General features: G+C 51.1%; 11 protein-coding genes across 11 annotated transcripts; 5 read left to right on the forward strand and 6 right to left on the reverse strand.

Annotated features, from left to right (window-relative positions):
- Positions 1-169: 169 nt before the first annotated feature.
- On the reverse strand, positions 170-4,378 carry Asppvi_008282 (CCA tRNA nucleotidyltransferase, mitochondrial; the record flags this gene model as incomplete). The annotated part of the gene is made up of 7 exons (XM_043304155.1): positions 170-1,174; positions 1,228-1,682; positions 1,743-1,905; positions 1,962-2,137; positions 2,358-2,591; positions 2,665-3,216; positions 3,271-4,378. The coding sequence occupies 7 exons, from the start codon at positions 4,376-4,378 to the stop codon at positions 170-172; spliced, it is 3,693 nt and encodes a 1,230-aa protein (XP_043160090.1).
- Positions 4,379-4,913: 535 nt separating this feature from the next.
- On the forward strand, positions 4,914-7,188 carry Asppvi_008283 (TRAPP III-specific subunit 85 family protein; the record flags this gene model as incomplete). The annotated part of the gene is made up of 2 exons (XM_043304156.1): positions 4,914-5,991; positions 6,044-7,188. 2 exons carry the CDS (start codon positions 4,914-4,916, stop codon positions 7,186-7,188), a joined length of 2,223 nt encoding a protein of 740 aa, XP_043160091.1.
- A 404-nt stretch (positions 7,189-7,592) lies between these two features.
- Positions 7,593-9,275, forward strand: Asppvi_008284 (putative vacuolar sorting protein SNF7 family protein; the record flags this gene model as incomplete). Its single annotated transcript, XM_043304157.1, has 5 exons — positions 7,593-7,642; positions 7,709-7,976; positions 8,042-8,269; positions 8,320-8,514; positions 8,574-9,275. 5 exons carry the CDS (start codon positions 7,593-7,595, stop codon positions 9,273-9,275), a joined length of 1,443 nt encoding a protein of 480 aa, XP_043160092.1.
- Positions 9,276-9,378: 103 nt separating this feature from the next.
- rad18 (E3 ubiquitin-protein ligase RAD18) lies at positions 9,379-10,779 on the reverse strand (the record flags this gene model as incomplete). The annotated part of the gene is made up of 3 exons (XM_043304158.1): positions 9,379-10,015; positions 10,079-10,193; positions 10,272-10,779. 3 exons carry the CDS (start codon positions 10,777-10,779, stop codon positions 9,379-9,381), a joined length of 1,260 nt encoding a protein of 419 aa, XP_043160093.1.
- Positions 10,780-11,024: 245 nt separating this feature from the next.
- Positions 11,025-12,844, forward strand: Asppvi_008286 (uncharacterized protein; the record flags this gene model as incomplete). Its single annotated transcript, XM_043304159.1, has 9 exons — positions 11,025-11,084; positions 11,137-11,192; positions 11,245-11,495; positions 11,559-11,737; positions 11,803-12,102; positions 12,163-12,187; positions 12,243-12,386; positions 12,458-12,628; positions 12,696-12,844. 9 exons carry the CDS (start codon positions 11,025-11,027, stop codon positions 12,842-12,844), a joined length of 1,335 nt encoding a protein of 444 aa, XP_043160094.1.
- A 536-nt stretch (positions 12,845-13,380) lies between these two features.
- On the forward strand, positions 13,381-15,137 carry Asppvi_008287 (glycoside hydrolase family 125 protein; the record flags this gene model as incomplete). Its single annotated transcript, XM_043304160.1, has 3 exons — positions 13,381-13,514; positions 13,592-14,793; positions 14,866-15,137. 3 exons carry the CDS (start codon positions 13,381-13,383, stop codon positions 15,135-15,137), a joined length of 1,608 nt encoding a protein of 535 aa, XP_043160095.1.
- A 213-nt stretch (positions 15,138-15,350) lies between these two features.
- Positions 15,351-16,869, reverse strand: pex12 (ubiquitin-protein ligase peroxin 12; the record flags this gene model as incomplete). Its single annotated transcript, XM_043304161.1, has 2 exons — positions 15,351-16,753; positions 16,812-16,869. The coding sequence occupies 2 exons, from the start codon at positions 16,867-16,869 to the stop codon at positions 15,351-15,353; spliced, it is 1,461 nt and encodes a 486-aa protein (XP_043160096.1).
- Positions 16,870-17,172: 303 nt separating this feature from the next.
- On the reverse strand, positions 17,173-19,239 carry Asppvi_008289 (RsfS/YbeB/iojap family protein; the record flags this gene model as incomplete). Its single annotated transcript, XM_043304162.1, has 1 exon — positions 17,173-19,239. The coding sequence occupies one exon, from the start codon at positions 19,237-19,239 to the stop codon at positions 17,173-17,175; it is 2,067 nt and encodes a 688-aa protein (XP_043160097.1).
- A 279-nt stretch (positions 19,240-19,518) lies between these two features.
- Positions 19,519-21,259, forward strand: Asppvi_008290 (ribosome-binding protein NMD3; the record flags this gene model as incomplete). The annotated part of the gene is made up of 3 exons (XM_043304163.1): positions 19,519-19,580; positions 19,665-20,090; positions 20,146-21,259. 3 exons carry the CDS (start codon positions 19,519-19,521, stop codon positions 21,257-21,259), a joined length of 1,602 nt encoding a protein of 533 aa, XP_043160098.1.
- A 216-nt stretch (positions 21,260-21,475) lies between these two features.
- Positions 21,476-22,549, reverse strand: Asppvi_008291 (RNA-binding ATPase activator ESF2; the record flags this gene model as incomplete). Its single annotated transcript, XM_043304164.1, has 1 exon — positions 21,476-22,549. The coding sequence occupies one exon, from the start codon at positions 22,547-22,549 to the stop codon at positions 21,476-21,478; it is 1,074 nt and encodes a 357-aa protein (XP_043160099.1).
- A 532-nt stretch (positions 22,550-23,081) lies between these two features.
- Asppvi_008292 (coenzyme A transporter) lies at positions 23,082-24,492 on the reverse strand (the record flags this gene model as incomplete). The annotated part of the gene is made up of 2 exons (XM_043304165.1): positions 23,082-24,077; positions 24,193-24,492. The coding sequence occupies 2 exons, from the start codon at positions 24,490-24,492 to the stop codon at positions 23,082-23,084; spliced, it is 1,296 nt and encodes a 431-aa protein (XP_043160100.1).
- Between the last annotated feature and the right edge of the window lie 307 nt (positions 24,493-24,799).

Consider the following 24,799-nt stretch of genomic DNA (forward strand, 5'->3'; position numbering starts at 1 on the left):
CGCGATTACTTTTCTCAACTCTATGATGAATTTATGTCTATAATGATACCCAAGCCTATTGTTCATATGTCTAAATTTGAGCATAGCTCACTTAACGGAACTAGCGAAGCATATTACTCATGTGTCCACCACAGCATTATTGCCATCAAAAACAATGTAAATTAGACAGTCACGGATCTATCCCAAAATAGTCCGCATCATTAGGATCAATATCCGCAAGAAGCAAGTCCGCAAGAGACTCATCAGCGTCAACTAGTTCCTGCAATTCCTTCCGAATAGCAGCCTTCGCTTCCAGCTGGCCAGCATCTCCGTCCGCCTGCGCTGGATTCTCCAGCGCAAACCTCAACAGGTACACTGTGCCGCGCAGCTCCTTCTTGAGCTTGGTCAGCGCAGTATTTGTCTCATGGTCCACCTGCGTACTCCGCCCCTTGACAGCCCGCTCGGCAATCTCGCTTTCTTCCTCGACTACGCGCAGCCAACACGAGCAGAGAGCGCCGAGGATCTCGCCGCGCCATCGCCACAGTCGCGGATGGGCATTTAGAATCACCGCGCGGGTCACGGCCACCGCGGAAAGGAGAAGAGGCGGATATGCTGTTCCGAAAGGGTTTGACAACGTACTGTACAGCAGAGGGACGATCTCCTGAAGGTACTTCGCCGTGTGGATGCCTAGCTCCAGGAGTAGCGGGTACATCTGGTCGACGAGCAGTGTCGAGAGACGCGGGTATGGGAACGAGGCGAACGAGGAGGTTGAGGTCCTGTTTGTTGAGCTGATGTGGTGGAATGAGGAGATGAGATTCTCTCGGAGAGTCCTTGTCACGCTGGAGATATACTTGTCTCTGTTTGAGTTTGCGGCCGACCTTGGGGTGGCGGTGTGGTAGCTTGTCTGTAAGAGGGAGAGCAGAGCTGGGTAGGCTACCCCGAGCAATTTGATGGCATCATCTTCGGGTGTGATCGATGGTAAAGAGAGGAGACAAGGTCTGACGGCGTCCTCGAAGACGGACGCCAGGTTCGTCCTCTGGAGGATGTCAGATTTGCTTTCCCGAATTGGTTGGAGGAGTTGGGTCAAGAGAATGCAGCCGCGTGTCTTGTAGGCGACGCTATCGTCGTCTATCAGGGCGAGTATTGGTGGGACAAGTAGTGGAAAGTGTGCTTCTAGATGGGGTCGATCATTTGCCTGTATCATAACAGTCAGCAATACAACCTAGAGCTGGGGGTCATGAAGCATACCTGGTACTGCGCGATCACCCAGGCTAGCACTGTCGTAGCGTACACATCACTAATCTTCCACGGCTTCGTCGCCGGATCGATGATGCTGGCATCGAATCGCGGTAGAGGAACAGGATGAAAGTTCTTTCTGCCCTCGGCAGTAAGTGCAGGATTTTTTGTCTTCGCGAATAACGGCTTGATTCTCTCTTTGAGGATCCTTTCAACGAGAGACCAGAAGGAGCCATACGCTTCGTCATCGGCATTCGTAGCAAAGCTCTCTAGAATTTTTTTCGACTTCATATAAGTGTCCCGTGTCGTCCAGGAATCTTGCTCAGACATGAAACCCGCCAGCGCAGTGATTACATCCACCGCGTGCGCCGATTTCCGAATCTGCAACAGAGAATCCAGCGCAACAAGGACAGAGACAGCAAGTTCCAGCTGAAGCTTATTCTCGCGGATTGGCTCAGCCTTGTCGACTACGGTCTCGCAGCGTCAGCATCCCGCAACATTGCCGGAGGGGAAAGTCTGCGACTCACCTTCAGAGGATCCTACCTCTGTGGTCGCGAAGACTGCAGACGGAAGTGCAAGCTCACTGGCCCACCGATAAAGATTATTGACAGCATTTTCCTCAGTTTCCGATAAGCTCTTCGAGCTCCGGCGTGTCAAAAATGCTTGGGCGACAAGAAGATTCTCGCAGGTCTACTTCGACGTCATCAGTGCTTGGACAGCCGGGTACTCCAGGGAACCTTTCTCACTGTTGCTGTGTTCTTGGCTTGATAAGATGACACATTGTGCCATAACAGATCTAGGTCTTCAAGGACGTTTATGCTGTCTAAACGCGCCTCTGCGATTATAGTAGAGTCTCGTTGCTGGAGGGTCTCACGTGCCGCTACGCGGAGCTCTTCCATCTCAGTAAGCTCAAATCTCGATTCTAGTAATCCTCAGCTCGTTTAGAGAGAAAAACCATGAGTTGTGGGAAGGTATTATTTTCTTCTCATAACTGGAGGTGGTCTGTCGGGCAGCGATTACAATCAGTGAGGGAGAAATTTGCGGAAGGGAAAAAGTGTCTGTCAATGCATGGTTTTTGGGAGCAATAATAATGCTGTTTTCAGCGTGTCTTTTTTCTATGGGACTCACCAACAACTACAGACCTAACTCATTCTTTCTATCTATCAGATATTTCAGGGCCTTTTCCTTCTCCGTAATTTCAGGGTGTAGAAGCTGCCACTTAAACACCATATCCAATGCTAGGCTCATCCAAGGCCCATTCTTCGCCTCTAGAGCCTTCATAATTTCGCCTCCATTTACAATAGGCTTCATTTCACACACGTCTTGCAGGTCGTTCTGAATAATGTATGATATAAATCTGTCATATTCTTGGATCACTGCCAGTCGAGCACAAGTCAGCGCCTCAAATTCAAACAAAAGTACCAGGGGTCATTCGGATCTGTTTCTCACCTGGTAGGAACTCTCGTCCTCTCATGATCTCCTGCAGAATAGCCAATAGTATGCAGAGTCTCCAATCCTTCTTCCAGCTCTTGATGTACAAGCCGATCTGTTGCCGTACTTCGGGAGCTGTTCCGTTCATGCGGCCCTCCAGGAGCGAAGACTTGACATCAATAATGGACCTCCAACTGGCAGCCGCATCACCCAGAACGCTGATCGTCTTGTTGTCAGAACGCAGGCTGTCTCTTGCCACCTCTGCCGCTCGAGGGGGGAAGGGTTTCGCTTTCGGTCCTGTTGCTACCCGCGTTGGCACGCTAGACCAGGGTGCTAATGCAGCAATCATCCATGCATAATACGACTCCAGTGGATTACGCATGAGGAAGTCGCGCACTTTCTCGAGTGTGGCCCTCGATGGCCCTTCCGGATGCAGCAGGGATTCCAGAGCGTTGTAGGCCAGTGACCAAGAGGATGTATCGGCGCTGATATCGTCTTGGTGATTGGCGAAGATAGTATGGTAGAGTCCAAGTCGATCAATGAATCGCAGCGCGCTGCGAGGGTCCGGTCCTGATCCAAAAGTTAACAGCGGCTCTGTTTCAAACCTAACTGGATATTGCAGACCTTTGAGCATCTTCTCCAACTCTGTCCCCACGCGTTCCCTACTGATCTTCACTTTTAGTGCCGCACTAATATCACTGTTCTGCATCGCCCTTTCTGTGTTTGTATCGATTTGATAGCCCAGGCGGCTGGCGAACCGTATCAATCGTAGCACACGTAAAGGATCATCTTTGAACGTCTGGTATGGCTCTAATGGAGTTCGGATAATCTTGTTCCTCATGTCTGAAAACCCTCGTCCAGTCAAATCTTCCACCTTGGATTCGTTCAAATTGTAGAAAAGAGCATTAATCGTAGCATCGCGTCGTAAAGCATCTTCTTCGGCGGTGCCAAACTCCATCTGCGGGTTTCGCGTATCATCTGTATACGTCTCTTTTCGAAGATTAACCAGATCGATATCCAAGCCGAAGATCTTGGTTGTTACGGTTTCCAGGTGTTTGGACTTTTCCGGATTTGCTTCAATTTTGTGCAGGCTGACGATAGCCTCTTTCATCTTTCCATTAGGGTGGTTGCGCTTGTACTTTTTCAAATTTTCAGGAATGTCAAGGTAATCTTTGAGGGCCATGCCAAACTGGTAACCAGTCATGGAGCTAATTCCCACATCGATATCATGACTGTCGACTCCAAGCAGCTTATCCCTCACCCATCCTCCTGTGAATCGAAGCACCATGTGTGGGGTATCCGCCTCGCTCGCGCCGGCAGCGATTGCTCGTTCTCGTATGTACTTGGCGACATCGAGCAGGAGCTCTTTTAACGTGTTCTCGAGGGGCGTGAGCTGTATCGTGGCCAGCGGCTGAGGTGTCTGGGAGGAAGTTTGCGCCACCGTCGCCATTGTTTCGGAGGTAGACTCGTGCGGGGCAGTTGCGGATATGCGTCTTCTCTTAAGTGCTCTTCCTGGCGGGAGGCTCGAATTTTCTTGATGGCGCATAGAAGGACCGCCAGTGCTCAGCCCAAAGGTTCGTGATAAAGACGGTGGATACGCGGCTGGCGCGCAGTTTCTCAAATGTCGCAAGGGTACGCTTGCCGATCTGGTTGGAGTAGGAAGCAAAAAGATAGATGGGCGCAATAAACAACGTCGTTCAAACAGGAAGCGCAGAGCTGGGGTATTCGACATCGACACAAGCCATGCAACAAGTATTATAGTACTGTCATGAGTACACAGTATGTGTGACTCAACAGAAAAGCGTAGGAGTCACGAATGAATCATTCCCCAGGATGTGTTTTGTGACGATTGGACTGGAGATCACCACTACCAGTACCGCCTTCTCCAACTCGACGGCCACCATAACATCCCATAGTGTAGACTGGATTTGGAAGACTACATCAAATAGATAAGTCTCCGGGAGCATATTGTTTTACTGCACTGCATAAGAATTATTGAATTTATATTCCGAACAATTATCAGCCATTGGACGAGAAGCAGACGTCCCAGTCCCTTTGTCTACCCCCTCAGTTGTACCACGTTTTTGCCAGAACTGACTTGGCCGTCCCATCTTATCTTCCAATCCACTTCTCATTAGGTATCTACCTTAGTTCTACTCGGTTCTCCAATCTATCCTCCTTCGACGCCCTCTTTGCGCCCTCACTTCTCGGTCCATGGGCTCTAGAGTCTCCTTAGCCTCTCTTTATCCTGATTTAGAAACAATTCGATGTCCATGACATCGCCCGGAGATGCTTCTCCGGTCAAACCTCCGCCGTCCTTTTCGCCCGGCGTGCCGCGTGTCACAACAAAGACAAGATATCCAGACCAGCGTCGTGATTCCTCCGCGTCACTAGATCCAGATCCCCTTGAAGCCAGGAGAGGATTATCACCGACGCCTCCTCTCTCCGCTACCACCTCGGAGCTCCCGATCCGTTCTGCGTCACCCCACGGTCGGTCCCATAGATCGTCAACTCCACAACTAGCCAGGTCGTCTCTGGGCTCACCATTGGAGGGACATGTTGATGGTACGGAAGATATCCGATCACTGATCATACGATCCTTTTCTCCTACTGTCGGAGTTTATGCGTCCGTGGATACCGATGATCTGGTGCGCGAGAAAGGTTTCAAAGGCGGCTTCGGGGAGTTGATCCGGCCATTTGGAGAAAGCATTCCTGGAAAAGTCATTATTCGGGATAGTGTTGGATCGAGTCGTGGGTGGGAGGATTATGGAGTACGCTTTGTGGATCTGGGAGGTCGCCAGCAGTTTCCCGCAGGCCCCGACACTGGACAGAACTCCCTGGGACAGCTAGAGGAAGTTTTGGACCGACAACTTGATGCGGCAGATGAATTATTGGGCGCTCCCTTGTGCCCGAAAGACCTCGCGAATTGCCTTGCGACTTCGCCGTTATACAAGTTCTACCTGCGTCAGCTTTTGTCAACGGCGTCGGCAGCACCCCACGAGACTTTCCGCCATCCCGTAGCCAGTGTGATTGCCATTAGCTCACGCAATACGACTCCGTTAGAAACTCTTCGTCAGTTGTATGCAGATACAAGCAATGGAGATCGGAGGTTACCGGAGTGGGTGCATCCAGAGTATCTTCGTTATTATGTGCTCGTGCACGACGAGGACAGGGATGACATCGTGGAGTCAACCAAGCTTTATGATCAGATGAAGCGGCATTTTGGGTTGCATTGTCATCTACTAAGGTTACGCAGCATGCAGTGTGTTGTGACGGATGATGACAGCGCTCCAGTCCCTCAGTGCGAATGGCTCTCACCGTCGGAGCATCTCGCAAGCCAGAACGGTATGTCATTTGTCACCTACTCTCTTCAGTCCAGATATCTAACCGACACCAGAGCCGCTTGTTGAGCTTGACACCGAATATCGCCCATATCTCTTTGACTCGGACGCGATGGCCATAAGGGTTTTCGTTCGGGAATTAGTCGCTCAGTCAATCATCCCGTACATGGAAAATAGAGTTGCAGTTTGGAATGATCAGGTGGCATCTCGGAGGCGTGGAATTAGCGGCCGTTTCATGTCCATGTCGCGGAAATGGGCAGGATTCGGTTCTAGCTCGCGATCTGGGATCAACGGCTCCGGTGGTGGGAACTATGATTTTGCGCGCGGATTCTACAAACCGGACGCGCCTGAAGCGATTTTGCGAAAGATGGCTGACTTTGCTTTCATGCTTCGTGACTGGAAGCTATCAGCATCCACCTATGAGCTTCTACGTTCCGACTATAGCAACGATAAGGCTTGGAGATATCATGCCGGTGCTCACGAGATGTGCGCAGTGAGCACGCTGCTGAACCCAATGGCCATGCCAGCAAAACCCAAACTCGAAGCCATCGATCAGATGTTGGAAACGGCTTGCTATTCCTACCTGACGAGATGCTCTGATGCGCCCAATGCTCTGCGTTGTTTATGTTTAGCTATGGAACTGCTGAAGTCTCGTGGCGGGTTTGCAACTGAAAGCGCGGCTAAATGGGCCATGCGGGCCATGGACCTAGGTTTAGTCGGCGGGATAGGCCAGATCCTTTTCAGCGAAAGAATCTCGGCGTGCTATGCTTCTAGGCCGCCACTGACCGGTGTGAAATGGGGCGGCCGTCGCAGGAAAGCTGGGATGTGGAGCGTCCTTGCAGCTGACCTCTGGCTCAGGATTGGAAAGCCAACGCTGGCGTCTTCTTGCCTTGAGGAAGCGGAACGCCTGTATGCTGACGTTCTTGACAGCGACGGCGTATTTCCCATGCCAGAGATGCAATCATTCGTTGATAATCTACGACATACAGTTAGAGTCGAATATCTTGGTACTCGAGGCTTAGACTCTCAAGAGGAAGTATCTGCGACTGAGCAGCTGGAACCTGAGGAAACAAGCGAAAAGCTGGACAAGCGCCAGAATCGGAAGTCTTTGATCGGCAACCCTCTGGATTCAGGCGGCCTTACTGTGCCGATGATGGGGGATAATGAAACTTCAGCGAATGACGATTTTGAACGAGCTTAAGAATGCGTGAAGCGAGCCACACACGGCGTATATTATGACATATGGTAGCTATAGAATCTGGGCAACCACTTTAATTCAATCAAAAATGATCTATTCATCTCATGCGATAGAACAGTAGAGCAAACTAAGGAATTTATAATCACGTGACTTTATCTTATCGATGGACTGCTCTCCTTGGCAACGATAGAAGTGCGGGTGGTTTGTCTGTTGACATCAGCAAGTCTAGATCAACTCGCCAGCTACTAGGTTGGTGAGACCGAGTATGTCCACAGTGCAATTTGACATTGTGTCGTAATTCACTTATTGCACAACACATACGCAAAGCAAAACACAGAAGTACATAGCAGGATCAGAAACAAGCGACTCAGAAAACCACACCTTGGAGAAGATATAGCTCAAGCAACATGAGTGATCTCCTGAATTACATCCTCACACAAGAAGACTCCTTCAAAAAGTCCGCTACCAATTTTATCTCCGAATAGGGTTGGCCGAAACGGTGAAGCTGACTACTTTGTTCCAGAAACCGCTTGCCGTCGCTTTACTCCGACTTCACCCTACAGAAGAAGACAAACCCTGACGGATATGCCGTGAACGTCGCCGCGTGGGAGCGAGCCCTGACAAGGGCCGCAAGGCGGGGCTTTGTATCGGCTTCCCCTTCTCGCGAATCCAGCTCGACGACCGCTACAGCGGTCCAAAGCGACCATCTGATGCTGAGGACGGACGATTCACTGATACGAGCTCTGGAAATACCCGAGTACGGTCGGCCGGTGGCGCTTGGTGCGGTGTTGGTATGTCTCAGCTTCCGGTTTCTTCGAAGTTTTGTGCTTGCTGAGTGTGTTGGTTTCGCGTACAGGATGAAGCGATTCGGAAGCATACTATGGTCCCATTGCAGGTGTTCAAGGCCAGTCCGCTCAGGTTGCAGCAAAGGCAATGGAGAATTATAAATCCTGGTGCATTGAGCCCATGGAATGTAATGACATGGGGGATGAAGCAGTTGAGAGGTTTTGTGGTTGGGAGCGACACGCCAGAGACTTCAGCTAGGTTACAGGTTCAGGAGCTGGTATTAGTAGAAAACCTAAAGGTATGGCTCTCTCACAGCTTCGTCGAACAGGCTCTGATCGAATTCTACAGGACGCAGCGGATCGGGTAGTGAAGCAGACTCTTGGCGACAGTCGATCAAAGATGGATCTAGTATACTCCAAAGAACGTTTTACAGAAGCGTTCGCAACTGTTCTTAACAAGGACAGTGGGCTTTCAAGCGCTGATTTCGATGTCTTGCTACTTTATCTATCCCGTGATATAGGGGCCATCGCGTATGACGGCAAGGTAGGTTGTGATCCGTTCACATCCGGAATGCGCACATTGCACATATTGATGTGAACCAGACCATCAGATTCAGACCCTCGGACGACTCGCCACGCGAGATCACCGAGCAAGACACTACCATTGCCTCTATCAAATCACTCATGTCAACTATGACAAAGCAAGTTGACCGTCTAGAGAGCAAGATTGAGGAGCTGAACTTGACCGCAAAAGTCGCTGTTCAGAAAAAAAATCGTGTCTCGGCATTGGCAGCGGTACGCTCCAAGAAGCTCGCCGAGCATAATCTTAAGCAACGACTGGACACTCTTACACAGCTCGAAGAGGTTTATTCAAAGATCGAAAATGCCGCGGACCAGGTTGAATACGTCCGAGTGATGGAAGCGAGCACAGGTGTTCTTCGCGGACTGCATAGTCAGATTGGCGGCGTTGAAAGGGTCGAGGATGTTGTTGAGGAGCTGCGTGAAGAGATGTCCAAGGTGGACGAAATCGGCAACATCATGAATGAGGTTGCTCCAGAAATCGACGAGGCAGAGTTGGATGACGAGCTTGAAGAACTGGAGAATAGGGAGCGACAAGCAAAGGAAGAAAAGGAGGCAGACGAGACTCGCAAGAAGCTCGCTGAGCTTGACGACCTCGAACAGAAAGCCAAAGAGGCTGCACGCACAACTGCGTCAGAGCAGAGCGTAGAATCGGCGATCGAGGAAAGTATTGAAAGGCTGTCGCACATGTCGGTTGAGGAAGGTCCCGGGGCCACGGCTCAGTGAGATCCKGGCCACATATCCCTCATGTCACAGACATAGTTTTGGTGCTACAGTGTCTTCGCAGCTTCTTCAGGGGCAGTCTCTGTGCACAAAGCCGGCCTGTGAACTACTCTGGAGAAGAACTGACTACCTGCGTTATACTAGGGGTCTGTATCGTCTGGGTTTCATTCTCGGCAATAGTTGCAACTGAAGTGCCTTCAGGTACTGTCTGTGCTTGCAACCTCTCTGCGACTTCTGGCGTTGACGACTCTGTCGACTGCTCAGATGCCGAAGCCACGGAGATTCCATCTTGAGCTGGACCCGCCTGAGGTATTGGTATTGTTGTGCGAATCACAGCATCTTTTCTCTTTCGTGCATTCGCAATCAGCCGCTTGAACTCGTCACCATGGTTATTTGACCACGCCAACGCATCAAAGTCCTTGCGCATAACTGTGTTGCTAGATTCCGATGATGAAGCAGCATGGCCGCCCTGGGTGCGCTCCCATACAGCCAATTCGTGCAACAATTCTCGTTTGGACTTGGGTGCTTTCGAGTCGCAGTTCGCATTCCATAGATTCATCCACTCCGTGTGACGTCTTTGCAGAAGGGGTCGCGGGCCCCAATTCGGTATACCCAAGTCTTTGAGCTTCTTGCGGAGAACATTATCCTTCAACAAACTATAGTTTATGGTAGGAAGCCGTTCTGGAGGTTTGTCTGTCACATCTTTTGACCTGCGCGAGACTGGGGACATGGGCTGCAGAGACCTGCATATAGACAGGAGTCAGATACTTCGCATATCGCACATTCCATTTTAAGAGACATCTTACCCGAAAGATGCTTGTTTTAAGGGAGCTGGGTCCCCTGTGCAAATATCCAAGTGCTGGAAAACTGCCTCGTTTTTCATTCTCCGGCGGCAAATAGGGCATGCGACCAGGCCGTCCTCTAGATACGCTCATATTAGACGCAAATGACATCTTTAACCCCGACCGGAACTGGGTTAAGTAGAGTATAATGACATACCCGGGATATTTTCCTCGTCCTGGTCGTCTTCGATCGCATCCACCACAACAGGCTCAGCTTGGCTGTTCCCTCTTCTGCTCTGCGACCTTGTCCGTACCCCCTCAGGCCCAGACGCATCCGGACCATCCTCCTGATCTACCTTACGCTTCTTCGTAGCAGGTTGACCCGTAGTGTACTCCCCATCCAGACGCGAGTTAGCGGCCTCCCTCGCAAGCTCGAGCATACTCGGACGAGCATTTTGGAAAGCTTCCACCAATTCCTGGACCGCCCAATTACGCCGCAGCTTGAGCTCCTGATCCGAGCTCCGACAGGCTGGACATTTGCCCTCAGTACTTAGGCATCGTCGTATACATAACGAACAGAATGTATGGCTGCACGAGGTGATGACGGGGTTGTCGAAAAAGTCCTTACAGACCTGACAGCGGAGAGAGGATTCCAGCGGCGAGACGAGCGACAACGGCGTGTCCAACCAGTCTGTGGAGTCAGGAAGGTCAAATGTCTGCTCCATTGAATCGGAGTAAGCTGCCGCGCCTGATGGCGTGGAAGAGAGACGATGTTTGTATGATCATCAAGGCGAAAAAGAAAGCCGAGAGTAATGGCTATTGCTATCAGCGGGCGCAGCGCCAAGACCGGCTGACTGATACGCGTAAAGTGGTTCAACACGCGTCGCTCGGCGAAAGACCGTGAATGATAGGAGCTTCTATCCGCAAAAGGTCACAAGCTACAGAAGCGCAAATAGCTGCAAGAGCGAAGATGGCGGTGGTCGACTACCGGAAATACCTCGCAGAGAATGTCCTCAACGAGCGTCGTACAGTACGTGACGTTCGAGTTGTGCTTTGAGCTTCAGGGAATTTAACGGATTCAGGTCACCTATCGCTCTTTAGGTCGAGCTCTCAAGGTCCATTGCAATCTGGCCAAGCAGTTCGTCTATCTACAGCCTCGTCGCTTGATACAGAATGGTTAACATTTCCAGAATGCTATATGATTTTCACCATACCGAGAATAAGAAGAAGCCGCAGAGTGTGCATGCGACCTACGTTATTACCGGGATTCAGAAACCACAAGCGAAGGATACAAACGGTGTTCACGCTGAGAATCATGACGGCGGAGACGACATCATGCAGGGCAGCCCCTACCTACCTAGCTCGATGCCAAATCAGGATGCGGCTTCCGACGAGATTCCAACGTCCTCGATAATTCTAGCGCGCGAAGAGGATCTAGATGGCAAGTGCTTGCGACTAGCAAGACCAACCAAGCGGAGATGGCTTGTCACTAACTTAACTATAGACGCAAAGTCGACCTTTGAGTCAATATCATCAATACACATATATAGCTTACAGCCCACGGTTTTACAGGATCTCAACGTGCTCACCGACGTCCATCGAGAGATGCTGGCCGCACATGCTCATGAAGATCCTTTAGAATACGGAAAGCAATGGGGAATGATTCAAAACAAGAACGTCAAGGTATCTTTCCTGAAATTCTGTGGCCATTGACTGAAGAACACATCGCCTGACTTCTTGTCCCGTAGAGGAGAACAGGCGTGCGGGCTCCTGCACCAGCGCCCACACCGGCTGCGAAAATTGCGGCTCCCTCGAAACGGCCGTCGCAGGACGAAGCGACACAAAAAGTGAAGTCGGAGAGCAAGAAGGCCGAAGATGCGGCACCTACATCTCAGACAAAGGCTGAAGAGAAAGCACCCGTCAAACCTAGTGAAAAGACAGCGCCGCTGAAGAGGGAGAAGAGCGACCTCTTCAGCTCTTTTGCGAAGGCAAAACCAAAACAGAAGAAAGAAGGGTCGGCGACCCCTGCTGTTTCTGGTGCCGAATCGGTCAGTGCATCCCAGCCCAACTTCGTGTTGCAAGATCACAGCTGCTAATTAAATTACCAGGCCGAGCCTAGCGGTGCAGAAGATGGTAAGCTCAGCATTATGCACTTCCAGGTGTCGATGCAAGGACTAATAGAGTGTAGTGGTTCTGGGAGATGCCTCTGATGAGGAGGAACCCGAAGAGCTCTTCCCTGACTCTGGGAAGTCATCGACTACCAACAATCGCGAGACAAGAAAAGAACGTGAAGAGAGGCTCAGGAAGATGATGGAGGATGAAGATGATGACGGTACGCTAATTGGCTTTATTTTTTCATATGACACCACAATCTGATGCGTACTAACTCGTGTGAACATGAAGACGAGGAGATGCCAGATGTTCCAGAACCTCCCGCGGAGGAAGAAAAAACCATCGACCAGCCACCACCCAAGCAGGAACTCAAGGAAGAGATAACAGTGTCAGGAGGCCGCCGAAGAGGTAGGCGCCAGGTCATGAAAAAGAAGACCGTCAAGGATGAGGAAGGCTACCTTGGTGAGAACCTCCGTGCGCTGCATCGGATGACCCTCTGAACCCCGCTAACGTGCCTTTTCCTCTCCAGTGACCGTAGAAGAGCCGTCATGGGAGTCATTCTCGGAAGATGAGCCCGCACCACCGCCTAAGAAAAAGCCAGCGTTGAGTGCGCCCAAAGGCAAAGCCGGAGGGAAGGCCGGTCAAGGCAGCATCATGTCGTTCTTTTCCAAGAAGTAAAGTAGTCGATGATATAAAATCAAGGAAAAAGAAGCTGTTTTAGCCATTCCTTAGAGCCTATCTAACCACTGCCGTGTAAATTACGCCGAATAATGATTTTCTTTTAGTGGAACTGGGGAGGGGAGTGCACAGAAGCATCTCATTTACTGGCTTGCTGGCTCCCCGCATATTATGACGATCTCCGCATCCTGAGCGGGGATGAACAAATGGCAATTCTAAACAGTTCCACCATCTTTGGATTGCAACAATCCTTGCAATGCTACCGTGGGACTTCGGTTAGATTCCGGGAGAATATTAAGGATATGAGGACATTGGGAGAGCATTGGGTTTCGAACCGGTTCGAGGCGCATGCCCGTTTTCGACTATTTGTGTTCATCACTTCCCCGTCTGGCATGCGCGAAAACGGCTGTTGATAGATCAATCGCGAAAGAGACACTATTGAATCCCTGAGTCTTCGAGATCAGCTTTCACCCCTTCGAAATAACTTCACATTCTCAACGTTGAGAGGAGGTTAATCAGAAAGCATTCTTCCGACTATGACTCGTTCATCGGCCGTTTTCCTCGCCCTGACAGTTGGTCTTCAAGTCAGCTGCACCGCAGGGCTTCAAGACGAGCCCGCGATTCTGCGGCGAGCTTGTCCTGATTACGTCTCATACTCGACTGTACCGCAGTATGTCACCACTTCTCTGTATCTCTACGCGATTTGACTGACGAAGAGCTAATTCGACTTTTCTCACGTTAATTCAGTCCTCCCTACAGTGGTGGTCCCTTGAACCTACCCTTCCAAAGGCCAGCGACAGAATGTCGCACCTTTGCATCTCCAGAGGTGGAGAGAGTTATTGACGACATTACGTCCCGTATGGTGGACAAGGATTTAGCTCAACTGTTTCGAAATGCGTTTCCCAACACCTTGGACACTACCATCAGATGGCACACCGATGGCTCAACTGCGACCAAAAAGACTAAGAAGGATGGTGCTCAATGGCAGGGACCACAGAGCTTCATTGTGACTGGCGATATCAATGCAGAATGGCTTCGCGACTCCACGAACCAATTAGCAGGTTACCAGGCTCTAGCCAAAAAGGACAAAGCCCTCTACAACCTCATTTTGGGTGCCATTAATACTCAGGCTGAGTTTGTCATCCAGTCGCCATACTGCAATGCCTTTCAACCACCTCCGCCCAGTGGCATTCAGCCGACATCAAATGGACAAAACGACAATGTGCATCCGGCATATGAGCCCTCTGTTGTGTTCGAATGCAAGTACGAGCTCGATTCATTAGCTCATTTTCTGGCACTGGGAACCCAATTCTTCGAAAACACAGGATCAACGGAATTCCTCACGGACCGCTGGTACATGGCTCTGAACACCCTTCTCAGTGTTTTGGATGCGCAGTCACAGCCGACGTTCAACGAGCAGGGCCAATTCGTCACCAATCAGTACACGTTCCAGCGCACAACCACCACGGGTACTGAAACTTTGAGCCTGGGGGGCGTTGGCAATCCATTGAATAATGGCACGGGTCTCATCCGAAGCGCATTTCGCCCCAGTGACGACGCTACTATTCTCGGGTACTTCATCCCGCCCAATGCGATGATGTCCGTCCAGCTGAAGAGAACCGCGGAGGTGATCAAGGCGGCAGGAGGGAGTGCGGACCTGGTCCAAAAGCTTCGGCAGCGAGGCGAGGAGCTTGATCAGGCTGTCAAAGAGCATGGGATCGTCCACCACTCAAAGTACGGCGATGTCTTTGCTTTCGAAGTGGACGGCTATGGCTCACGGATCCTCATGGACGATGCCAACATTCCGTCTCTGCTTTCGCTGCCTCTGCTCGGCTACATTGACGAAAAGGACCCCGTCTATCGCAACACGCGCAAGATGATACTCGACAAGAGCGGCAACCCGTATTATCTGGCAGGCTCCGCGTTCCATGGCATCGGTGGACCTCACAGTAAGCTCATCCCAACTCATTCTATTAACCCTTCCAGGAACAAAGGAGACGCTAACTGTGGTTCGTATGTAGTCGGTTTGCAGAACGCTTGGCCAATGTCACTCCTAGTTCAAGCGCTGACAAGCGACTCTGAAGCCGAGATCACCGAATCCATCAACCTTGTCCGTAATTCGAGTCTCCTGGGTCTCGTCCACGAATCTATCAACGTCAACAATATCAAAGACTATACGCGTCCCTGGTTTGCTTGGGCCAACTCGGTCTTTGCGCAGACTATTTTGAAGATCGCAGCAGAGAGACCGCATCTGATCTTTGGGGAGGGCGCGAAGCCGTACATCATCCAGTAATCGCATATACCCCTGTCGCTAATTTTTAGGGGCTGTGTACAGAATGACAGCAATTAACCTAGCGGGCTTCTCCCAGTATTAGACTCCAGGTTGACACATCCTTCCGTAGATATATCGTCGGTTGGATTGCTTGATATATAATGTGATCTATAATGACAAAGGAAGCGCATCTAGACGCACAGTACACCTATATGTCGACATGATTCATAACAATCAAATTAGAACTCGTCTCAACCCTTCAGTACCTCCCAGCACTCTCCGTCCTGTGACTGGACATCTCCCTTTGCCACTCTCCCACTTCCCCTCCCGACTGACTTTCTTGTCTTCAGGGGCCTCCTCTTTGTCTTTCGCGCCATCTTCACTGTCCTCATTCTCATCTTCCCAGGCAGCGCCCGCGCTCTCGCCATTCATAAAGTCCAGCTGCCGCTGGTGTTCCCCATTCAGCCAGTGAAAGATGCAAACATAACAAAATACATAGCCGGTCTGGCACGCCGTCGGATTCGCCAACGTGTTGAGGCAAATCGGACAGGCAGAGGCGTTATCCGAGTCTGCAGGCGGGAGAGGAACGGTGAAGATAGGTAGGCACGAGGTAGCTGAGATGGGTGGCTCCATCCGGCGACGGGGGCTTTTGAGCGCGGATTTGAGGTCCTTCGAGGCAGGTTCCTTGCCCTTCTGCGAGTCTGCTTTCTTGGTTCTTTCTGAGGGTGGAACCATGCCGTTGACGACAGGGGCAGGGAGATCGAGCACCTCCGTCGCCTTGCGAGCCAATTGGCGCGAGAAGTCGCTTGCGTGCCACCATTCGAGGAACTTCAGAGCGAAGATCGACGCCGGAAGGAAGTAGCGCAGCGAGGTGAGGAGCTGTGGGTAGAGGTTCTGCGGGCTTAGGAGACCCAAGAGTCCCGAGCCGGGGCGCGAGCGCGCGGCGGCAGCGCTGGCGCTGGGTTTGGCGTCTAGGACTGCGGCGATGGCGCGGTGATCGGCGGCGCCTAGGCGGCGAATTCGGGTGCCGATGAGCCATAGGAAAGGGGAGGGGTATTTCGTGTTGTCGAAGAGGTAGGCCAGGTTGAAGGCTAGGATGGAGAAGTAGTATGCGGCGTTGACGGAGGGGTAGACGTTCCGTAGAAACCATTTGTAGTAGTACATCAGCCGCTGGCGGATTGTTGGGCGAGGGGGAAGGTCATCGCTGGGATTGTATCGCGGCCCGCCGCTCAAAATCAGCGACGCATGGGGTGCGGCGTGAATGTCGTAGCCCTCGTCTAGCTTGCGCTTCAGGTAGGGGATTCCGACCATGACCAAAAGGTTCTTCCACACGTCCGAAGAGCGCAGCTTAAGAGACTCGCGCACGGGACCTGGCGCGCCGAGTTGCGCCCGAGGAATCTCGCCATTCTTGGTCCGTAAGACTCGTTCTCGTTTAAGCGAGTAGAAATTCTCKGTGAAAGAACCGCCAAAGGTGCGGAGATAGTATCGCTCGACAATGAGAGACAGGAGTGCGTAGACTTCATCGTAAGAATTTAGAATCCGTAATAGATAGCGAGGATGACGATGTGTAGCGACCGCAAGTAGATATCGAAGTGAAGGAGGTAGGAGATCCGAGAGCTGTTGCTCAGCGAGGAGTTCTGTGGAATTGAATCAGTTGAGGTTCTCGAGTCCAATCATGCAGGTGAGTTCGCTTACCAAAAAGTGACGGCTTGAGCTCGTCAAACTCCTGCTGAAGACTGGGTAGGTATTCCATGGTGAAGAAGGTAGTTAGTCATCATCAAACAGCTAATGTTGAAGCTACAAAACAATGCAGATGTTAAGAAGCGGGCAATCGCCGCCAGTCTGGGGAAGATGCCGTTGTGACGCCGGACTTGGCAGCCGAGGTTCATCGGCCAGCCGTCAGGCATATGCGATATTGTCTTGGCTCTCATTCGGTCTGCTACAACACTCCAAACTACGTATGGAACAACAATGTCCAACATGTCATATCCAGATATCTCCTAATTTACACGGGTATATAGGCTTATAATACAATTATATGCTCCGCAAAACCACATCAAGCACTCGCCGGCGAATTGTTTTTACAGTCGTTCCAGATCAGTGCCAGATTACTCGTTGACCCTCCTGTTGCCATCCAGTCAATGTCCGGTTCTGCAATCACGATACAGTACATGATATCCTGCACTACTTGTCCCTTTAGTGGAATGGGAGGACGTTCCCGACTCATCATGGGCACCCAGGTGGATACACAGTCTCTGGCGCGACGCTCGTCCCCTAACTCTGCATGCAGCTGGAAAAGCATCTCATAGTCTGCAGAGGTACGGGGGCTGCCATTCAGGGGAAGCTTGCGCCATAATTTCCAAAACCCGTCGTAGTCTTCATTGCGAAACATGGACATCATAAGCTTGCGAGCCTCCTCTGGGTCAAACTGGATATTGAGGGTTTCAATCAATTTCGATACTCGCGATGCAGGTCGATCTTTGGTAGTCCCTGTTACATCTTCAATGACTTCCTCACCAGAAAGGCTTGTCGGATGACAGGCTGCTTTGTATAACAAATGGAACACTTTCATATTAAGGACATCAGTCCCGCGCAGGGCAAGCTGTTCCAGGACGCGAAGAGCGAGTTCTCTATCGGCTTCTGGCAACATCCCAGTAGCCTCGGGACCTCCCTCGTGGGCCGGTTGTGCCGTTAACATGGCTGAAACAATTTCGATGCCCAGTTCGTCGGATATAGAATAGCTGTGGTAGTTACAAGTCATGAAAGCTTTCCAAAGGCTTTCCTTGCTGTATCCCTGATGGCGTCGAGAGATAGCCGTGCATATCAACTTCATCCGAGTCACTGCTGCTTCTTCGGCTGACAGTTGTGAAAGAGCTTTGTAAAACAGGCGGAGAAAAGGTGTCGAGTCCCTATCTTCCTGTCCAGCTCCTAATTCACTCCGGGCTTGGTCATCAGGTAGTCCAGACAGGTGTTCAAGCAATGAATCAGTAGCAACTTCTTTATCAAATGTACGGTTGGCGGCAAGTTGGTCAGTTCCCGTGGAGATTGAATCCGGAGACATATCCAAGCTGTTTTCTTGATTGACTTCAGATTGAGGATTGCCGAGTCGACGTGTGCTGTGTAGACTCCTCCGTTGTTCCATAGGAAGGCTTGCCGACGACCTGGAGTGGTGTCCGAAAACATGGTCAGAGGATGAATTTTTGACTGGTATAGAAGCACGAACCTCTTCATGAGGCGCGTCTGATTTGGCGTCTATGGAAACTTGTCTCCGCCGTCTATCGCGTTCAATGGTAGCTAGCCAAAGGCCCTCAAGGTCGACTTCGGCCCTCTTCTCTTCCGTGAACATCTGTACGACAACTCGAGTGCCACCCACAATGTTGCCAAACCCCTCGACCTTCCGAGATGCCTGTTCGTCGACCGGAAAGTTTTCAACAACGCCTGCGTTTACACAGATCCAGCCGGTAGTGATCCCATCATCCTTCTCGTCGACGGTTGTTCCAGCACGACTGGCAACCCTGGCGCGTCGAGCCTTACGGCGAAGTTTGATTTTAAGCTCGTTCCGACCCAGCAGTCCATCCGCATAAGGTGTGAGCTTGTAGGTGCTTCTCAACCAGCGACAAAGTCGGTCGGCCGAAACATTCAGATGCTTCACACTACGAGCGGTGCCAATAATCATGATGGCGTTGGCGCCAATGGGCGGGGGCGTTTCGAGACCTCTAAGGTCAAGTAGTTTCAATTCATCCAAGCCAAGATCTTTGAAAACGTAATCAAGAAGAACAGGCAGAATGGCTGGTGGGTTTTCAGGAAGCTCCGGGATCTGGTCTCGAGAGGAAATTTGGCGCGACTCGTCAATCGGTGTCTCTTCCTGGAGATACCACGGTGTATGTTGAGATGGCGCCATAGAGGCAGTGCTGTGAGAATTTCCATTTCCGTCATTTGGATCAGGCTTTAATGGCTGACTGCTGGAGGGTGAGTTCTCGGAGCGAAGGTGAGGTGCGGCCCAGAAGGCTCGACGGTTGACATTGTAAGTTGAGCGGCAGAGGAACGAACGGCCCGAAATAGATGGACATGCACGAAACAGTCCATTAAGGCCTTTGGGGCCTTTGGGCAATATCCGAATCATTTGCAGTAAGATCAACCGGGACTAATTGAGAGGTCAAGCACCATTCAAAGATGGCGACATGAATGACCGATATGCAGTTCTTTCCCATAGTGCAAACAATGCAAAAGCTTGCTGACCAAGCGGGATGGTTTGATAAGCAGACAAACACATCCAAAAAAATGTTTCCTCCGCGGGGCAAAAGCAGTCATTTATCATCCTCTCAAGAGTCTACGACTCTGAGTTTATATTCTCTTCTTGAGCTCTCTGTATTTCAAGTCTTTTTCCATTAAGGGCTTCAAGATGTCGATGGATCTAGATGCCCCAGTCCCCTTTGCGGCTCCTCAGGAGGCAATCTCTGCAACGTAAGTCGTCCCCTCACAATTCGTGTATTCGAATAAGAGTTTTATGAGGCTTGTGAACTTCGGCTGACGCTTGTGACTCTTTAGAATCCTCTGTTGCAACTGTGGAGCTCCTATCGACGGAACAACATCAGCGGGCGCGCTCTGTCAAGATTGTGTTAGATTGACAGTCGATATCAGCCAGGGTATCCCTCGCGAAGCTGTCCTTCATTTCTGCAGAGATTGTGAGAGATGGCTCCAGCCTCCAATGGCTTGGGTCAGCGCCGCACTTGAATCGAAAGAGCTTTTGGCGCTGTGTCTACGCAAGCTTAGGGGCTTGAACAAAGTCAGAATCATTGACGCTAGTTTCATCTGGACCGAACCCCATTCGAGACGTATCAAGGCCAAGATCACAATTCAGCAGGAGGCGTTCCAAGGAACCATTGTTCAGCAAGCTTTTGAAGTTGAATATGTTGTTCACGCTCAACAATGCCCCGACTGCGCGAAGTCATACACACACAATACATGGCGAGCGTGAGTAGCATTTAGTCCGGCGGCATTAGTGGTTTCTGGCTAACTTCGTCTCTAGTTCTGTGCAGGTGCGGCAGAAGGTCCCTCATAAACGAACATTCCTCTACCTAGAACAATTGATTCTCAAGCACAACGCTCATCAAGATACGGTCAACATCAAAGAAGCAAAGGATGGATTGGACTTCTTCTTTGCCCAGAGGAACCATGCTGAAAAGATGGTTGACTTCCTGTCGTCCGTGACTCCAATCAAAGTCAAGAAGTCTCAGGAGTTGATTTCTATGGATATCCACACTTCGACCAAGTCATACAAATTCACCTTCTCCGTCGAGTTGATTCCTATCTGCAAAGACGATTTGGTCGCTCTTCCCATCAAACTGGCCAGGTCCCTCGGCAACATCTCTCCATTGGCCCTTTGCCACCGTGTTAGCACCGCAGTCCAGCTGATTGATCCAAACACACTTCAGACGGCCGAAGTGCCCACTGCAGTGTATTGGAGAGCACCATTCAAGAACCTTGCGGACGTCAGCGAGCTCGTGGAATTCATCATCATGGATATTGAGCCCGTTGGCCGTTCGAATGGACGATTCCATCTTGCTGAAGCCACTGTTGCGCGTGCCTCAGACCTGGGCTCGAACGATCAGACCTACTTTACTCGGACGCACCTAGGAGGGATCCTGCATGTGGGCGACTCTGTACTCGGCTACCATCTCACCGGCACAAACTTCAACGACCCCAACTTTGAAGCCATCGAAGCCAGTAGTCAATACAGCTCTACTATTCCGGACGTTGTACTGGTCAAGAAGCACTATGCCCGCAAGAAGAACAAGAAGACTCGCAACTGGCGACTTAAACGCATGGCTCGCGAATACGAGGAGGAGGCTCTGCAGCAGCAGGGTGCGTCGCTCAGTCGCAAGCAAGAGCAGGAACGCGAACGCATGGAGGCCGACTTTGAAATGTTCCTGCGGGATGTCGAAGAAGACCAAGAATTGCGTAGTACCTTGCAACTGTACAAGAATAAAAATGCCCACCCGAACAATCGTATGCAAGGTGTCGAAAGCGGTGCTGGTGGCATGGATATGGACGACGACGAGAGCGATGATGAAGCGCCTAAGATCAACATGGAGGAGTTGCTCGACGACTTTGACGAGCTGAACATGGATGACGAGGAATGAGCTCCCAATTGAGCTAACCATCATTGCATTTGAAGGATTATGGCGTTTAATCTAGGTTTCATGTGCTTTCGACTTCTTAGGTCAACCAATACCCGGGCAATCAAAAAGTTTTCTCATGCAGATATATAGAATACATTCTACATTACTGAGTTTGGACAAAAGGAAACTGTTGCAAGAACTGGATATCTATGAACGGCGTATCGGCATGCATGCAGATTAGAAGATTTTACTCAGCACGCGCTTCGCATCATCTTCCAACGTAGAGATATCCTTGACCTTATCCCGTCCCATCTTGACCTCGTTCTGTTTGAACAACCTGCGGACCTTGAGGTCAGCCGCAGCCGCAGCCGCCTCACCCTCACCGGCCCCCGTCTCCCCTTTCTTCTTTTTCTTCTCCTCGTTCTTCTTCTGGATCCCCTGCAGAACCTTACCCTGCTCCACACCCTGCAAGAACACCTTATCTTCCTTCCGGGCCCTTGTATCCTCAATCCGCCTCTTCGCCTCCCTCTCCGACCTCTCCCGCTGCACCTGCTCCATGAGATCCGCCCACTTGAAGCCCTTCAGATACTTCATGTTCCACACATCATCATGGTACCACCCGCCCTTCTTCCCGCCGACGATGGTCGCATTCAGCGTCTCCGCGCAGATCTTCGCCGTCTTCTTCGAGGCAAATTCCACCCAGCCGTCAGCGTAGGATTTGCGCTTATTGGATCGTCGGCGAGGTGCGGAGGTCGACGGGACCTCGGGTGTCAAGAAGACCTTAGTGATGGGTCCGAAGCCGCGGGTTTCAAGCATGGATTTCAGAGCGAAGGGCTTAAGGTACGGGGGAAGAGAGGAGAGGTAGATGACGCCTGTTTTGTTCTTCTTGGGCGGCCGGACTTTATCGAGGGTTTTCTTCTTCAGTTTTGTTGGTTTGGAGTTGACGCTGGATGTAGATGGTGATTGCGATCGTGATTGTGAAGGTGAGTGTGTGGCCGTTGCGTCGAGGTACTGATCTACTTGCATTTCCTCCCCGTCTTCGTCTTCCTCGTCGCTGTTATTGCTGCGTTCCGCTGTTTGGGACTTGGACTTTGATTTGCCCTTGCGCCTAGTCTTCGACTCATCTTCTGACTCTGAGCTGCCGATGTCTGATTCCTCGTCGCTGAGGTCGTCTGCACGCGTGTGTGTCTTGCGTCGCTTCGCCAATCGACCTTTGCTCTCCTCCGCGGCCTCGGAGTCGTAGCCGCGGTCACTGCCCTCATCGTCGTCGGAGACGATGTCTAGGAATTCGTTTCTTTTCCGAGTCGTCATGTTGCAGTTGCTTGGTGGTGTTATTTCTGATTGCTGCGAGGTTTCTGGAATTTCATGCAACTTTTTTTGTTCCGCCGACTGGTCCGTGCACTGTTCCGGTGCGCAGCCAATCATTTGGCATCCGGTCTGACCACTGTATTAAAGTATGCATTATGCGGCATACTACGAATGTATCATGAGTACAGTATATAACAAATATTTTCATCTATACACAGGTGTATGCATGATATATTCATGCTCTGTTAATCTAACAAAATGCTCAAAACGGCAGAGGTATCCGTCAAAAGTATGTGCAGAGGACTGGTCCTGGTCACCCATGCAGAAAACAACAAAGTCCAGAAACAATGGCAAAACACACTTCAAGACGCCAATCTCGAGGTCTAGTGCGGAAGGTGAAATAAGAAGGTGTAATGAAAAAAACCACCGATAGTGTAGAGGTCGACTGCAACGCTTAAATGGCACAATCACGAGGTTATGGGTAAAGTGGAAAGTCAGAACATAGGAAAAGGCTTCGTAGTCATGGCTTCACATGTTAAATCCCCAATGACCACTTCAATCGTTCGTATGTAAAGAAGGCTGTGGCTGACATCGGCAGCACCTTAAGATAGCCGATTGTCAAGCCAACAAAGAACCCTCTTAAACCCTTCTCGAGCCATATCTTGCCTGCTGTTTCCACAAGACCCAATCGGCGTCCGTCACCCACGGCTCCCCCAACTTGCATTCGGCGTCGAACGACCTCAAGAGGATAGGAGCATGTCTGCGCAACAAGACCGGCGATAGCGCCGGACAATAATTCTGCCGCAGCAGTGAGCTGTGGCCTTCGTGACCCCTTCTGGGACTGGTTGTAAGAGGACCGATCAGATCCGGGGATGGTGGTGTAGCGAGCAATGGGAGGAGAGCGAAGCCAGTCGCCGACGGTGTCGTGGGTGAGGAAAGACACACCGGCGTAGGGAAGCATGCCGAGCAGGGTGGGCGTGAACCCGCGATAGAAGTTGGCTAACCCATATCGAGGAACGACCTTGGTCACCGCAGAAGACACATTCTCAGCAGCAGCCGTAACTGAGCCTGCTGTCCCTTTGGCTGCGGTCAACTCACTGGGCGCAGACGGTAGCGAACCTCGCTCGTTATAGATCTGTCGGAACGTGCCTGCCAACGACGACCGTGCAGACTTCTTCGTCTCAAATGCTAGCCGCACCCGAATCAATTCTAACGGATATGTGAAGAACACTGACGTGACACCTGCCAGACTCCCAGACATAAGTCTGCGAAACGGCGTCTCCTTGTCCCGCGAGGGAATGAACACGGCACGAATCTGCTCGTATGCGAGAAATTTGATGGCAGCATAGGGGAAAATTCGAAGAAGCGTCACGGAATGCCCTTTGAAAAGACCTCGGGCACCCTCGTGTCGATGGATATCCTTAACCGCTGATACAAGGCCAAACCAGCTGCCTGTATACTTGGCAAATTGCGGATTAGACGCTTGGAAAAGGATCTTCACGCGGTCGAGCGGCGCGACAACCGTCTTGGCCTATGCATCCAGAAATGTCAGTCCCTGTCAACATCAACCAGGCCAAGATCCAAATGTCTTGACTATCATGGACCTCAAGGCAAGTCCTCTCAAATTAGAGAAAACCCTGACTTACCGCACATCCCGCCAGACCCCCCGCAAGCCCGCTTCTTAAAACATAATCCAGACTCCGCTTGTTCAGGCGGCCATTCTGCTTCACAGGTGCTGACGAGCGGGTATCGACATGATGGTTCGCATGAGCCGCGGAATCTATATCGCTCGCGACTGTCTGTCGAGAGKGTCTCGACTGTGCGGCTTGTTCCATGTGATAACGGTCTTGCGGGCTTGTTTCCGTCTTTAAGAAGTGATGTTGTCCCGAGCTCGATACGGCAAGAGACTGGTCAAGACGCCCATGGTCCGGAAATGCTGTCGACATAAGCGAAATCCAGGCAAGAGGCCTAGTTCAGGTGTGGGGGAGGCTTTGAGAAGAATGTCACGGGCTACCGGGTAATCGCGGCCATTGATAAAACGGAAATCGTGGCCAGAAAAGTGCTCCTCTCGCAGGAATCAAGTAATGTGTCAAAAATCTATAGTCTCTGCGCAACTACTCGAAGGATTGTAAAGGTAAGTCAAGACAGAAAACCGTAGAAGGTCGCATACCTCAACTCTGCCAAATAATGTGCCCTCACTGACGTCGGTTCGCAGGCGGAGCACAGAAGACCATAAAGCCGTTACGTTTCTGA

This window comes from Aspergillus pseudoviridinutans, assembly GCF_018340605.1.
Source record: "Aspergillus pseudoviridinutans IFM 55266 DNA, scaffold_5, whole genome shotgun sequence".
NCBI classification, from domain to species: domain Eukaryota; kingdom Fungi; phylum Ascomycota; class Eurotiomycetes; order Eurotiales; family Aspergillaceae; genus Aspergillus; species Aspergillus pseudoviridinutans.